Raw genomic sequence first — 16,066 nt, forward strand, 5'->3', positions numbered from 1 at the left:
AAAAAAAAATAGATATATTCTCAAAAGCCAGGGGGTTGTCTTTAGCATGCTTTCTGGACCTCACTGAGACCGAGCATCAGACTTGAGTATTTAGTATTTAGAGTTTGTATCAACAAATCTACTGCCTACAAACCAACAAGTCCGTTTTTAGAAACCACAAGGAATTAGTCCAGGTAACCATTGCTCATACTACTCAAAGCGACGAAATTACAGTTCGATGGATTAAATGAAACAGTCAAGCCTCTGTGTTCTAGGACACAAATCTGCTTCATGTAGGAACAGGTTATTCCTGATCACATCACATGACCGGTAAAAACTCCAGGCCCTAAGCAGAGGCTCACAGTCTTCAATGCCAGTGTCATCAAACCTGGCAGGTCCAGTCTCTGTGTCCCTAGTAGGAAACCTTTGTTTCAAACAACACCAATATCCTTTACCACATATCCTGCCTTGCTCTTCCATGCGCTAATAGCTATTTTTGTGAGAAAGTATTTCCTAGTATCACATTACAAATCCCTATTTTACTGTCCACTTCAAATCAGTCCTCTCCCCGCTGTTGTTGTTACAATATACGGAATATACTGGTTTGTGTTATTTATATATTTATAAAAATGATTTGTTTATTGTCCTTAAATTATTTTGTATAACGTATGTGATTTTTTATTATTTTATTTCACTGTGTATGTAAATGTTTACAACTGATTTGGTGAACTTAGTCGATCTCTCTCTCTCTCTCTCTCTCTCTCTCTCTCTCTACATTTGATGAAATGGTATCACTAAAGTTTAGTTTACACTGGATATTGAGCGTGGGTTGTTGGGATACATTTTTGCACAATCTCTGTGGTAGAGCATTGAAATGTGTTCAATATGAACAGTTCTGTTTCTGTACCCCCCCCCCCTTACTGGTCTACTACCCCCAGTGTGTGTGTATGACATCATACTGTATGGTGTGACCTAGTTATCATGCTTGCCATAGATATGAAATGTGCCTGTACAGTACAGCTCATCCATTGTGTAAATCTACCATTTCAGTGTTCAGATAGTGTCAACAGAAAGAGAAACCTAGTCTTGCGGGAGCAGTCATGTGCGATACTTATTCATCAAGACAGGTGGACATGAACAAAAAAAAGAATGGACAAGTGTCTCTTTTGTACATAGTGGATGGAAACGGAACAAAATAAGAAGCCAAACAGTTGTTATATGAGTATTTGAGCTAAGAATAGGACTGTCCTCACGTTTTGTGTTCTACTTTGTGACTGCGGTGTAAAAAAAACTAAAAGGAAAACAGAGAAGCAGGGGGACTGCGAGGTCCTCTGTGCTTCCCAATGCTGTACATGACCTGTCCCACACCTGTGATCAAAATGTCTTACCTATTGACCTACCTACAAACGGCACCTACAGAGTATTTGTGATATATATACAGATTGTCGTATATGACAACAGTTCCCAAACGCTGTATCATTGAGTTTTGAATAAATCTGTCATTTGCTAGCTGTTGGTATTTTGGGTGTTTTGTCAGAAGCACACTTTATTTCACTGTGTTGGATGTCGCTGTCAACAAGGCTCCAGGCTGAACCACTGGAACAGGAAATGTGAGAACAAAATGGTGTCTTTTCTCTCATGAATACACGCTTGATGTTACCTTGTTGTTTTTTGGTCTGCAGCAGAGAGCGGTGTGGTGAGGTAAAACCAATGAGGGGTGAATGGATCAGGATGATCTGGATGTGGTGCGCCTCTCTCTTTTCTTCCATCTGTTCTTCCTCTCCAACATGGCTCCTCTGCCTCCTCTGTCGTTGTATCTCGTGGTTCTGTGTATGCCTAACTAACCCACAGCCTCTCCATCTTCTCCTGTGTTTGTGTCCTGTTGTGTCCATTTTGCTTCCCATACCATGTCGCCGATCAGAAATCAGCACCAATCAGGAACTCAATCACTTATATTAGATAAACTGTGGGTAGAAGTTGCCCTTGGCTTAAGCACAGATCTAGGATCAGGTTACAGAGCTAGGATCCCACAATTCTAACCTCAGCCATTAGGGGTTGGAAGTCCAAACTGACCTTGGATCAGCGTATCTAGCGTGTTGTGTTGTGTTTGGAACAGGGGCGATGCGGAGGGACACAGGGCTGCAAGTCATCATCCCTGGAGAGGAGAAGATCATTGTGGAGGAGACCACGAGCAACGGACAGACTGTAGTCGGAGAGAAGTAAGACCTCCACCTTCTGTCATCCTTCTCTTCTCCCTCTTGTTCTTCCTCGTCCTCCTAATCCCTACTTCCTCTCCCACACTTCCTCCCCTCCTCCTCTTAATTTTGGTCAGGGATGAGTATCTTGGTAACCCATGACAGTTTCTGTCGTCATGTGCTGGAGGAAATTCCCAAATGAAAGTGGGATGGTGTTTTCATAAGAATGCTTATGTTTCTGAACGATGAAGTACTAGTTAGTATGTAGACATGTGCAGTACTGTGTGCATACATACTGTGCATTCAGAAAATATTCAGACCCCTTGACTTTTCCACATTTTGTTACGTTACAGCCTTATTCTAAATTCTTAAATTGTTTTTTTTTCTTTACCCCATAACGACAAAGCAAAAACTGTTTTTTAGACATTTTTGATAATTTATTAAATATAAAAAACTGAAATCACACTTACATAAGTATTCAGACCCTTTACTCAGTACTTTGTTGAAGCACCTTTGGCAGCGATTACAGCCTCGAGACTTCTTGGATATGATGTTACAAGCTCGGCACACCTGTATTTGGGGAGTTTCTCCCATTCTTCTCTGCAGATCCTCTCAAGCTCTGTCAGGTTGGATAGGTAGCGTTGCTGCACAGCTATTTTCAGGTCTCTCCAGAGATGTTCGATCGGGTTCAAGTCCGGGCTCTGGCTGGGCCATTCAAGGACATTCAGAGACTTGTCCCGAAGCCACTCCTGCGTTGTTTTGGCTGTGTGCTTAGGGTTGTTTTCCTGTTGGAAGGTGAACCTTCGCCACAGTCTGAGGTCCTGACCGCTCTAGAGCAGGTTTTCATCAAGGATCTCTCTGTACTTTGCTCCATTCATCTTTGCCTCAATCCTGACTAGTCTCCCAGTCCCTGCTGCTGAAAAACATCCCCACAGCATGTTGCTGCCACCACCATGCTTCACCGTAGGGATGGTGCCAGATTTCCTCCAGACGTGATGCTTGGCTTTCAGGCCAAAGAGTTCAATCTTGGTTACATCAGACCAGAGAATCTTGTTTCTCATGGTCTGAGAGTCTTTAGGTGCCTTTTAGTGAGGAGTGGCTTTCGTCTGGCCACTCTACCATAAAGGCCTGATTGGTGGAGTGCTGCAGAGATGGTTGTCCTTCTGGAAAGTTCTCCCATCTCCACAGAGGATCACTTGCGCTCTGTCAGAGTGACCATAAGGCTCTTGGTCACCTCCCTGACCAAGGCCGTTCTCCCTCGATTGCTCAGATTGGCCGGGCGGCCAGCTGTAGGAAGAGTGGTGGTGGTTCCAAACTTCTTCTATTTAAGAATGATGGAGGCCACTATGTTCTTGGGGACCTTCAATGCTGCAGACATTTTTTGGTACCTTTCCCCAGATCTGTGCCTCCACACAATCCTGTCTCAGAGCTCTTCGGACAATTCCTTCAACCTCATGGCTTGGTTTTTGCTCTGTCATGCACTGTCAACTGTGGGACCTTATACAGACAGGTGTGTGCCTTTCCAAATCATGTCCAATCAGTTGATTTTACCACAGGTGGACTCCAATCAAGTTGTAGAAACATCTCAAGGATGATCAATGGAAACAGGATGCACCTGAGCTCAATTTCGTCTCATAGCAAAAGGTCTGAATACTTATTGAAATACGGAATTTCTCTTTTAAATTTGTTTATGAATTTGACTGTTTTCGCTTTGTCATGATGGGGTATTGTGTGTAGATTGCTAAGAAAGTACATATTTGATACGTTACAGCCTTATTTTAAAATGTAACAAAATGTGGAAAAAGTCAAGGGGTCTAAATACTTTCCGAAGACCCTGTATATAGTCATGTATTTATCTCTAGGATGGTATTAACCGTGTGTGTTGTGTTGAAGGAGCCTGGAGGATGTAGTGTACGCCCTGAGGGACGAGGTACAGGAGCTCAAACAGGTGAATGTCCACTCTGTGTCACCATCCCACTGGCTTATAACGGGCCTATGACAGCTCATGACCGCTTACGACACCTGACATTACACTGTTATGACGGATGAAGTAGTAGAACTACAACCGAATGCTTGTGGCATATTCAAACTGACCTTTGACCCCTCAACAGGACAATAAGAAGATGAAGAGGTCACTGGAGGAGGAGCAGAGGGCACGGAAAGATGTGGAGAAAGTGGTCAGGAGGGTCTTAAAGACTATGAACGACCCCACCTGGGACGAGACTAACTTATGAGGTGTGTGTGTGTGCATATGAGATGGTGTGAGAGTGAATTGTGTGTGTGTGGTGTGTGTGCTAGTGTGTGATGGAGAAACGTGTGTGAGTGTGAATGAGTGTTTGCTTGCGGAAACGTGTGTGTGTGTGTGTGTGTGTGTGTGTGTGTGTGTGTGTGTGTGTAGAACTAGGACCCTGTCAGGTCACATGGCTCCACCTATAACAATGAGGAACGTCTGTGGATCTCTCCCTAAACCAACATGGACCTGGAGTCTTCCCTCTCTCCCTCCCTCCGTCTCTGTTTACAAATGATACTCAGCAAAGCGTTACAGCTCTAATGGTACTGTACAAAACAACTCCTCATTCACCTCTTCTCTACTGTTATTTAATTACTATGAAATCTATCCATTTTAATGTCTTATATTCCATTGTCTTGTGGTCTTCTGTGTAAGGACTTGTAGCGGCCTGTCTTGTGGTTGGGCCTTGTGTTGTCATTGACCGGTGGGTCAGAAGGGATTTGTACAGAAATGGACTGGCTGGTGTTGGTACTGACTGGTATTGGTACTGACTGGTATTGGTACTGACTGATATTGATATTGGTACTGACTGGTATTGATATTGCTATTGGTACCAGCTGGTATCGGTATTGGTACTGGCTGGTATTGATATTGGTACCCACTGGTATTGGTACTGACTGGTATTGATACTGGTATTGGTACTGACTGGTATTGGTACTGACTGGTACTGGTACTGACTGGTATTGGTACTGGCTGGTATTGATATTGGTATTGATACTGATATTGGTACTGACTGGTATTGGTATTGGTACTGGCTGGTATTGGTACTGGCTGGTATTGATATTGGTATTGGTACTGGTACTGACTGGTATTGGTACTGGCTGGTATTGATATTGGTATTGGTATTGATATTGGTACTGACTGGTATTGATATTGGTATTGGTACTGACTGGTACTGGTACTGACTGGTATTGGTACTGGCTGGTATTGATATTGGTATTGATATTGGTACTGACTGGTATTGATATTGGTATTGGTACTGACTGGTACTGGTACTGACTGGTATTGATATTGGTACTGACTGATATTGATATTGGTACATACTGGTTGGTATTGGTACTGACTGGTATTGGTATTGGTACTGGCTGGTATTGGTATTGATATTGGTACTGACTGGTATTGATATTGGTACTGACTGGTATTGGTACTGACTGGTATTGATATTGGTACTGACTGATATTGATATTGGTACTGACTGGTACTGGTACTGACTGGTATTGGTACTGACTGGTATTGGTACTGACTGGTACTGGTACGCTTTGATGTAAATATGAACATTGCTGTGGTATGAAATAAAATGTGTTTTTAGCGACTCCAAACCTGGTCCTTGTACTGCAGAAAGACTGGAAAGACTGATGATGATGAATTGTATTTACGTAGCGCTTTTCCAGGTGCTCAAAGTACTTTACATTCACACCTCATCTACCACCAATGTGCAACACCCACCTAGGTGATGCCACGCTAGCCGCTCTGCGGCAGAAAGCTCACCGTACATCCGCTACTATCCATCTGTGTACTGCATCTCTAACTAGTGTCAGTGTCTCATAGCCTCTCTGTCACCCAGCTTATCAGGAGTCACCAAGCAGGTAATGAACCAGGGTGATGCTTCAGGACCACATGTAGTATGCATGCATCCCAAGTGGCACTCTGGGCTCTAGTCAAAACTAGTGCACTATAAAAGGAATAGGGTTCCATTTGAGACGTAATCTTCTCTGCTAAACACATGTCTGAGTACAGGCTGGGTGCTAGGGGCCTCTAGGAGATCGGATCATGTTGTGTAGGGGGGGCTGTAGTCTGCTTGGTTGAAAGGTAAGAATGACATTTGAAAGGGGAGATCAGGACATGACATTCTACAGGTATTTATGAGGCAATGTGATACGAAGGCTTGGGAGCAGGATGATAACAACAACCATGATGGTGATCCAAAGGAAGGAAGGTTGGTTTTCTCTCTCTCTCTCTCTCTCCTACACACACACACACACACACACACACACACACACACACACACACACACACAATTTAAGCAGGGAAGCATGGGGTAATGAAGATATCTTCTCCTTTCTCTCACTCCTTTGGCAAGTAAGTTGTGTGTGGGATTATATCCCACCTTATCGATGTGACAAGCCTATCAAAGACCTTTGTGGGGTCTGACTCTCCTGCTTTGGTTTCTAAAGGAAAAGGCTGTAATTCTGCTGGTGTCGCCTCAAAGGCTCAAATGTCATCCTTTATCAACGTACCGCCATCACCTTGTTCCCTGATTTGGTACTGGCTAAAGTCACACTCTGTCTTCTGTTTAACTATACCTGCATAAATACAAAGGAACATAAAACCTAGATTTTTCCTCTGTAACACCCAGATCTAACACTCAGATTGATGCTAGCCAGAACAGGTTTACTTTCTATTCTACACTGAGCAAAAATATAAACGCAAAATGCAACAATTTCAAAGAGTTACAGTTCATATAAGGAAATCAGTCAATTGAAATGAAATGAATTAGGCCCTAATGTATGGATTTCACATGATTAGGAATACAGATACCATAAAAAAAAAGGTAGGGGCGTGGATCAGAAAACCAGCCAGTATCTGGTGTGACCACCATTTGCCTACGGCAGCACAACACATCTCCGTCGCATAGAGTTGATCAGGCTGTTGGTTGTGGCCAGTGGAATACTGTCTCCTCTTCAATGACTGTGCGAAGTTGCTGGATATTGGCGAGAACTGGAACACGCTGTCGTACATGTCGATCCATAGCATCCCAAACATGCTCAATGGGTGACATGTCTGGTGAGTATGCAGGCCATGGAAGAACTAAGACATTTTCAACTTCCAGGAATTGTGTACAGATCCTTACGACATGTGGCTGTGCATTATCATGCTGAAACATGAGGTGATGGTGGTGGATGAATGGCACGACAATGGACCTCGGGATCTCGTCACGGTATCTCTGTGCATTCAGATTGCCGTCGATTAATTGCAATTGTGTTCGTTGTACGTAGCTTATACCTGCCTGCCTGCCCATACCATAACCCCACCGCCACCATGGGGCGCTCTGTTCACAACGTTGACATCGACACCCCGCTCGCCCACACGCCGCCATACACACTGTCTACCATCTGGCCATCCATTCATCCGTGAAGAGCACACTTCTCCAGGGTGCCAGTGGACATCGAAGGTGAGCATTTACCCACTGAAGTCGGTTACGACGCCAAACTGCAGTCAGGTCAAGACCCTGGTGAGGACGACAAGCACGCAGATGAGCTTCCCTGAGACGGTTTCTGACAGTTTGTGCAGAAAGTCTTTGGTTGTGTACACCCACTGTTTCATCAGCTGTCTGGGTGGCTGGTCTCAGACCATCCTGCAGGTAAAGAAGCCGGATGTGGAGGTCCTGGGCTGGCGTGGTTACATGTGGTCTGTGGTTGTGAGGCTGGTTGGATGTACTGCCAAATTCTCTAAAACAACATTGGAGGCAGTTTATGGTAGAGAAATGAACATTCAATTCTCTGGTAACAGCTCTGGTGGACGTTCCTGCAGTCAGCATGCCAATTGCATTTATCCTCAAAACTTGATACATCTGTGGCATTGTGTTGTGTGACAAAATTGCACATTTTAAAGTGGCCTTTTATTGTCCCAGCACAAGGTGCACCTGTGTAATGATGATGCCGTTTAAACATCTTGATATGCCACACCTGTCAGGTGGTTGGATTATCTTGGCAAAAGAGAAATGCTCACTAACAGGGATGTAAACAAATTTGTGCACATCATTTGAGAGAAATTAGCTTTTTGTGTGTATGAAGAATTTTGTGGATCTTTTATTTCAGCTCACTTTACATGTTGAATTTATATTTTTGTTCAGTGTATTTACAGTTTACACATTGGAAGAAACTGTGAAGAAGAAATTGTCTCAGTTGCATTTTTCATCTTTGACCTGGCATAGTCCTCTCTCTCTCTCTTTCTCTCTCCTTTCTTTCTCTCTTTCTTTCTTTCTCACTTTCTTTTCTTTCTTTCTTTCTTTCTTTCTTTCTTTCTTTCTTGCTCCCTCTCTTTCTCTCTGTCTCCCTCTGCTTTCTTAGAGAGAAAGTGACAGCTTGTCACTGACAGGGCCACAATGTGCCCTTGACTATTGTAGAGTTCTGTAAAAGCATCAAGGTGTCTCTCGCTCACGTCTTCTTTCTTTCTTTTTCTCTCTTTCTCTATTTTCAAAGCTGTAAATCAATCAGCTGTAGGAACACACACACTTTCCTCTCCTCTCTGTCTATTCAACGGCCAATGATCATTTAGAGTTGACATGTATTGTGAGGAACTGATCTGCTCTTTCTTATTCTCTCCTCCTTTCTCTTTCAACTGTCTGTCATTCATGTCCAGGCCAATATACACACACCAAAAAGAAGAAAGCGAAGAAACGGAAGGATAAATTGATGGATGGAAGGATAAGCGAAAGACACTATCCTTCCCTTTAAAGGTTTGTTATTGTACAGGAGACTGTCTTCTCTTGCCAGTCATTTCTACTCTGTGTTTTTTACTCTGAAAGCCCATCCACAAGCTCCTTTTGTCAAGGAAAGCAATAAGGCCCCATTGAATGGCTCTGAATGGGGCCTGCCATCCTTAGAGGCTGCGGCCAGTCCACCTCTATTCTTTAGCCTCCTATCTAATTGGAGCTGAAATGAAATGGAGGTTTCTTTATGAAAATAGCCTTTGTTTGGCCTGCAGCGCTGGTAATTCATAAACAATAAGCTGGGAGGCCATTGTGGGGATAATAATACATGCAGTCTGCTGGAGACGCAGCGAAGGCAGCAGAACACTGCTGGGGGAGTATATAAGGATAGGAAGAGAAGAAGAGCAATGGGAAAGAGATGGCAGAGAAATTCTAGGAGTGACATGAAATATGGGGAAAGGAGTGACAGATGAAGATGGGGACAGAGAGAGGGATGGGCCTCTGGGCAGACATTGGCTCAGTCAGGAGTTGAGAGGAGAGAGGACTATGCAGTAGGATAATGGTGCAGTACTAGATGATATAAAGTGTGGAGCAGAGAGGGGAAATGGGGAAGACGGTGTGTGGCTGGATTAGAGGAGGAGGGTGGAGGAGTCGGCATAACAGAAGGACAGATTTGACTCAGAAAGCTCAATGGATTACAGATTTGTGAGCTGGTGGTTTGTCACTACTTGCTGCCAGTTAGTTATGTTCTCTCTCTGCCTCTCTCTCTCTGCCATTTCTCTCTCTCCAGCTCAACTTTAGGGCAGAGTAAGCTCTGTGGCTGAGTGTATAGTCTGTCAGAGCAAACTGAGAGGGCAAAAGGGAGAGGCAGGAGAGCTGATGAGGTGCTTATAACTGGACCTGGTTCTCCTTGCTTTGGAATGTGACTCCCTCAATTCAAGAAGCTTCAATGACTCACTCACTGATGGGATACTTCTCTCACTAAGAAAATCTGGTGGAATTAAGTCTGACAAAGACTCTTTGATTGAAATGGGAGTGCAGCAATGGGAGCGGAGCATCCAAATACTCCAGGTATGTCCCTATTTCCCCCATGCTATTTAGTGTTCCCTGCACCTGTGGATGTGCTTTCAGTTTATTAGATCTGCGTACTTTAGTTACAGAGAATTTTCACTCTACCTTTTCTCCCTGGATGCAGAGAGGAGAAGAGTCTTTTTGAAAGTGTTGATCAGCTGAAGGAAATAGAGCGACATCAGTGACTTTACTTTCATTACTGGAGGAGAGGAGAGGAGAGGAGAGGAGAGGAACATATTGTGGTCCAGAATAAAGAGTCTCTACGGGTTCTACCTGTGAGTGACATGTGACATCTGAGTATGTCTTTAAACAGCTAGTGTGTGTGATGAAGTTAGATCAAACTTTCTCTTATCTGCGTGTGTACATGTCACATCCTAATGGTTATGATTAGGACTTGAGGAGGGTGCACTGATCCTGGATTTGCATCTGAAGCCATTCATGTAGTAACACTGATATCTTGGCACTAGATGGCAGTGTTTGTCAATAAATTAAATCCATAGGATTCAATATAAAACCTTCTCCGAAGTGTAGAATGAGTGTTGTAAATTCAACCACTAGGTGGCAATCAAACCACACAAACATCCTGTTGGTGATTCCTTGCTACATAGCGTGTGTGTTTATTTGAACGCAGCTGACAGTAGGAATGGTTGGCAGGTTTGAAAATGTGTGTTTGTGCCTAGAAGCATGTGTGCGTGACAGCGGTCAGTAGAAGTGGTTGGCACAGGGAGGCTGGTAATCAGGCACTGGGCAAACGGGGTGGCAGCACTCCGAGACGTTTGTGGGAGATTATCCCTAGAATTATCCCCAGAATAACAGCCGGAGAGAGGCCTTGTCCGGGGATGGAGGGAGGAGGGAGAGGGAAAGTCGGATGGAGGGGTGTGTGTGTGTGTGTGTGTGTGTGTGTGTGTGTGTGTGTGTGTGTGTGTGTGTGTGTGTGTGTGTGTGTGTGTGTGTGTGTGTGTAATGAGTCTGGCAGTGTTGGTACATTGGAGCAATGAACCATGTTAATCCAAATCAAACTGCAATTAGCAGCAGATTTGACTAGCACTGGAGATACAGTTAGACTCTCATAAAGGGACAGAGTACCCAAGCTACCTGTGGTTGTGCGTGTTTGTGTGTGTTGAATATAATATGTGAGCCACAAGCACTGACCTGTTTACTGAACACTTACGGAACACTTATCATGGAGTTGTTATATTCCACTTATCCCTCCAAGAAGGCCTCCAACACACACACCACAGGAGGCTGGTGAGGGGAGGACGGCTCATGATAATGTCTGGAACGGCGCAAATGGAACGGCATCAAACACCTGGAAACCATGTATTTGGTCCATTTGATTCCATTCCACCTACTCCACTCCAGCCATTACTACAAGCCTGTCCTCCCCAGTTAAGGTGCCACCAACCTCCTGTGATACGCACACACACACACACACACCCTGCCTGAGAATACTAAATGTGTTCTCTATTCATGTCATAAACGTCTCTCCAACAGTGTAAGCTGTAGTTACCGGGTTACGGTGTGTGTGTGTGTGTGTGTGTGTGTGTATTCATCTCTTCTGTGTGTGGTTGAGTGCATGCTGTCCATGTGAACCCCAGTGTGGGATCATTTGGGCACTTGTACCCCTATGGTTCTACCACACACACCGCACCTTTTAGTACACACAGTCCCATTTTCAGGCCTACAAAATCCTCCTTGTAAATATGTTTGCAGCACAATTAGAGTGGGGGGTGGGGTGTGGGTGGGGGGAATAGAGGGAGAGAGGAGAAAACAGTGGAGGGGAAGACTGACAAACCTGTGAAGTGTAATATAATTAGAGACAGAAAAAGATTGTCTAGAGAGTGGGGTAGTGAGGGAGGGAGGGAAGGAGGAGGGGAGGGAGGGAGGGAGGGAGGGAGGGAGGGAGGGAGGGTACAGAGGGTTAAGTGGACTTTTCTGGCTGCTGTGACTTCCTGCAGGTCCTTCCTCTTTCCTGGCCTGCTCTTCGTAAGGGGAGTGAGGTTGGGAGGGAGGGAGTGAGGTTGGGAGGGAGGGATGGCTGGACAGAGGGATGTAGGGAAGGAGAGGCTAAACTGCCTGGGTCAAAGTGAGAGAGGAGACGAGGATAGTTCACCTAAAACACCTGGCTTACTGAGCACAATGGAGGCAAGACACCACACACACAGATACACACACACTCACTGCGGCAGGGTTATGGCAACGTCCCAGCGGGCTATGAACTTCCCTGAAGCCGTTGCCATGGAGATGCCGTGAGTCGCTGACCCCCAGCACCTCGTTTCCCGCCGCTGGCTCATTGAAAGACTTGATTGACAGGTGTCCAAATGTCAGACACACAGACAGACCAGGGTCCAGCCAATATATTCTACACATACACCTACTAGGTGTGTGTGTGTGTGTGCGCGCGCGTGTGCACATGTTTAAAAGGCCTTATTGTGAACCATTTTGCTGCATGGAAGTCAGTGAGGCCATGACGTTACATTACAGTACTATAATTATAGTAATTCAGCATAGTGGAGGCACCCACCTACACACACAGGAACATTCCATTTGGTATGAATTAGACCAATAGAGTAGGGAAAGGCAGCAGAATAGAATAAGAATTTAATTTAGCCCTACATTCCAATTCCAACTAGAATTGACCCAGTACCTTATTGTACCTGCATGGACAGTATTAATCTTGCGAGGTATTGGCAGTAGCACAAAAGACCGGCCTTTTTGTTTGTGTGTGTGTGTGTGTGTGTGTGTGTGTGTGCTCCTTTGTGTCGCCCCCCCACCCCCCCATTCTCTTTTACCATCCTCACCCTTCTCTCTCTTATCTCCATTAGTGCCAAAGCCCTCCATGTCCTATTGACAGGACACATAGAGGTGTGTGTGTGTGTGTGTGTTATCGCGGGTGACGTGAGTGAGATCTGCTGAGTTAGTGATCCGGGACGATAATATTGTTAGCCTGTGTGCGTGTGTGTGTGTGTGTGTGCGTGTGTGTGTGTGTGTGTGGTTTACTAAAGTGCTAACTCCTCTTTTTTTCCCCAAGATTTTGTATGTAGATTTTTTTGTAGAGAACATTATTTACAATAAATATTGAAATTTACTGTAGATAAATGGCTCCTCTTGAACACCCACTCCTTGCATCATTACGGCCAGCTAACGCCAGCCATTCAGAAAAAACACACCCTGCAATTTGCGTTGACATTTGAATGATAGTCAGGTTGTGTTTGTCAGGGGTGTTTGTATTCTCAGTGGATGTAGCAAATATGTGTTAAGAGTGGCTGGAGAGACAGTGGGTGTGGATCTCACTCTCTGCCTCTCAATTCAACTCAAAAGGCCTTATTGGCATGGGAAACATGTTTACATTGCCAAAGCAAGTGAAATAGATAATAAACAAAAGGGAAATAAATCATCAAAAGTGAACAGTAAACATTACGCTCACAAAGGTTTCAAAATAATAGAGATATTTCAAATGTTATAGTATGGTTATGTACAGTGTTGTAACAATGTGCAAACAGTTGTAGTACGAAAGGGAAAAGAAATAGACAGATAAATATAGGTTGTATTTAGAATGGTGTTTGTTCTTCACTGGTTGCCCATTTCTTGTGGCAACAGGTCACAAATCTTGCTGCTGTGATGGCACACTGTGGTATTTCACCTAATATATACTGGAGTTTATCAAATTCTTTGTGGGTCTGTATAATCTGAAATGTGTCATGAATTTGGCAGGAGGTTAGGAAGTGCAGCTCAGTTTCCATCTAATTTTGAGGGAAGTGTGCACATAGCCTGTCTTCTCTTGAGAGACAGTTCTGCCTACAGCCACCTCTCTCAATAGCAAGGCTATGCTCACTGAGTCTGTATATAGTCAAAGTGTTCCTTAATTTAGGGTCATTCACAGTGGTAGGTATTCTGCCACTGTGTACTCTCTGTTTAGGACCAAATAGCATTCCATTTTTTGGTTAGTTCTTTCCAATGTTTCAAGTACTGTGACTGTGTCATTGATTGGTAAGATCTGGCTAATCACCACGACTCAAACTCACCAGCTGTATAATGTCAGCTGGTCCTTCTACACTACACACCTCTTTTCTCTCTCTCTCTCTCTCTCTCTCTCTCTCTCTCTCTCTCTCTCTCTCTCTCTCTCTCTCTCTCTCTCTGTCTCGCTCTCTCTCTGTCTCGCTCTCTCTGTCTCACTCTCTGGTTAAAAGAGTAATTGCATTGTTGTTTACTACAAACGGCTTCACAGTAAACAACACGTGCGCACACACACACACACACACACACACACACACACACACACACACACACACACACACACACACACACTAATATTTGGGTAGTACTAGTCATGTGTTTAAGTGAGCTCTCCTCTTGTCCTCCTCTCAGCCAGAAGTGCTGCTCGCTCCCAGCACTCACTGAGAGAGAAATGTACCCTATGGGTGACCTTACCCAAGTGTATGTATGTGATGACTAAAATGCCCTCTCCAATGAGCAACTCTCACACTCATGCAATATTTCACATCCCTGTTCCAACTGTTGTATTGTAGTAGTAGTAGTGGTAACACTATTTGGATAGTTCTTCTGGAGATGCTACAGACTACCAGTAACATTTCAACTAACTACTTACCCTAACCCTTATCCTAACCCTTATTCTAAACTTAACCCTAACCGTAACCTTTAACAAGCAGTTGCTTATCAACAGATCGTATGACCATCTGTAAAGCATCTACAGCTGGAAAATCCAGATAAAGTGTGACCATTTGATTTGATTTATATCCCCAAAATGCCTAGATATATTTTTAATTCTGCAAATATTGACACATCTGTATCTTTAAATCATATTTCAAATGGATAATATTTATAATCTAATAATAATACTGTAGGTCTAATGTAATGCAGATTTGAACCCACAAGTGTGTTAAAACATGCAGTTTCTGGTCTGAGATGTTGGTGGCGCTGTTGCTATGTGGTGGAGCCTGTTGGGCCCATACAGCGCAGCATTACATTAGGCTGCATTATCTAAACACTCAACAAACTTAAATTAAATTTGTGAGTTTTTCCCCCGTCCAGATTCTGTTGTGTGATTGGTCCGTAGTGGGATCCCATTCTCTCCTTATTGTTAGTGCAGATGTGACGGTATCCATTGGTCCTCATCCACTCACAAATTGAATCAGAATCAATTTGACCTTTTAAGAAAATATACGCAGCATGCTCTTCACCAGATATGTATGAGTGTATGCATGCAGAGTGTGTGTGTGTTTGCGAGAGAGAGAGAGAGAGAGAGAGAGAGAGAGAGAGAGAGAGAGAGAGAGAGCTTGCTCTGAAGTGGAAGGCAGCGTCTCCATGTTAAGCCAGGAATAGACCAATTAGTGTGTATTGGGGTTAGCAACAGAGCAGGCAGCCATGTGAATGTGTCATTGATTGGTAAGATCTGGCTAATCACCACGACTCATAAACTCACCAGCTTTATAATGTCAGCTGGTCCTTCTACACTACACACCTCTCATTTTTAACTCTCTCTCTCTCTCTCTCTCTCTCTCTCCATTCATTCCTTCCTTCCTTTCTGTTTATTTTCCCATCTGCCTCCCCAGTCTTCTCGCTCTTCCTTCCCTTCTTTTCATTTCGATCCCCTCTTCTCTCTCTTCCTTCCTTTCGTCGTCTCTCTTTTTCGTCTTCTATGATGAGCTGAGATGCAGCAGGAGAAGGAAACACAAGCCCATGATGAAGACTTCCTCCGTTACACTGAAGTAGTTAACATTGCCACATTGAAGGAGTGTCAAAAAGGAGAGGGAGAGAAAGTGGTGTGTGTATTTATGTTTGTGGAAGTTAATGTTTATCATATGTTGCGATGTGCATATTCTTCCTTCACTCATAAGAAGTCCTCATCCTAAACAGCTGTGATAGAAGCCATCATGGTAGGAACAGAGTGAGGGAACAGGGAAGCTAACCTACAGCTGAGTACTGGGCTCACGGCACCTCCACATTGGTAATTCAGTTCTCCTTCTCCTCCCTTTTTAAACGCAAATCAAATTAGTGAGCCTGAACCTCTCTGTGTTGTGATAGGTGTTTAGTTATCATATTAATTAGCATCAGATTGACAGCATGGCAGACAGCTGG

The 16,066-nt window shown here is 44.1% G+C and overlaps 1 protein-coding gene across 2 annotated transcripts in view; it reads left to right on the plus strand.

Moving 5' to 3' along the window:
• arhgef7a (Rho guanine nucleotide exchange factor (GEF) 7a) overlaps positions 1-5,783 on the plus strand; it is a 33,270-nt gene extending 27,487 nt beyond the window's left edge. For both annotated transcript variants that reach the window (XM_014164690.2, XM_014164689.2), the window contains 3 exons: positions 2,096-2,198; positions 4,068-4,122; positions 4,286-5,783. In XM_014164690.2, the coding sequence (XP_014020165.1) occupies positions 2,096-2,198; positions 4,068-4,122; positions 4,286-4,408 (281 nt within the window). In that variant the 3' untranslated portion in view covers positions 4,409-5,783. The remainder of the gene's footprint in view (positions 1-2,095; positions 2,199-4,067; positions 4,123-4,285) is intronic.
• Positions 5,784-16,066: the final 10,283 nt, after the last annotated feature.

The sequence above is a fragment of the Salmo salar genome, chromosome ssa21 (assembly GCF_905237065.1).
Source record: "Salmo salar chromosome ssa21, Ssal_v3.1, whole genome shotgun sequence".
NCBI lineage: Eukaryota > Metazoa > Chordata > Actinopteri > Salmoniformes > Salmonidae > Salmo > Salmo salar.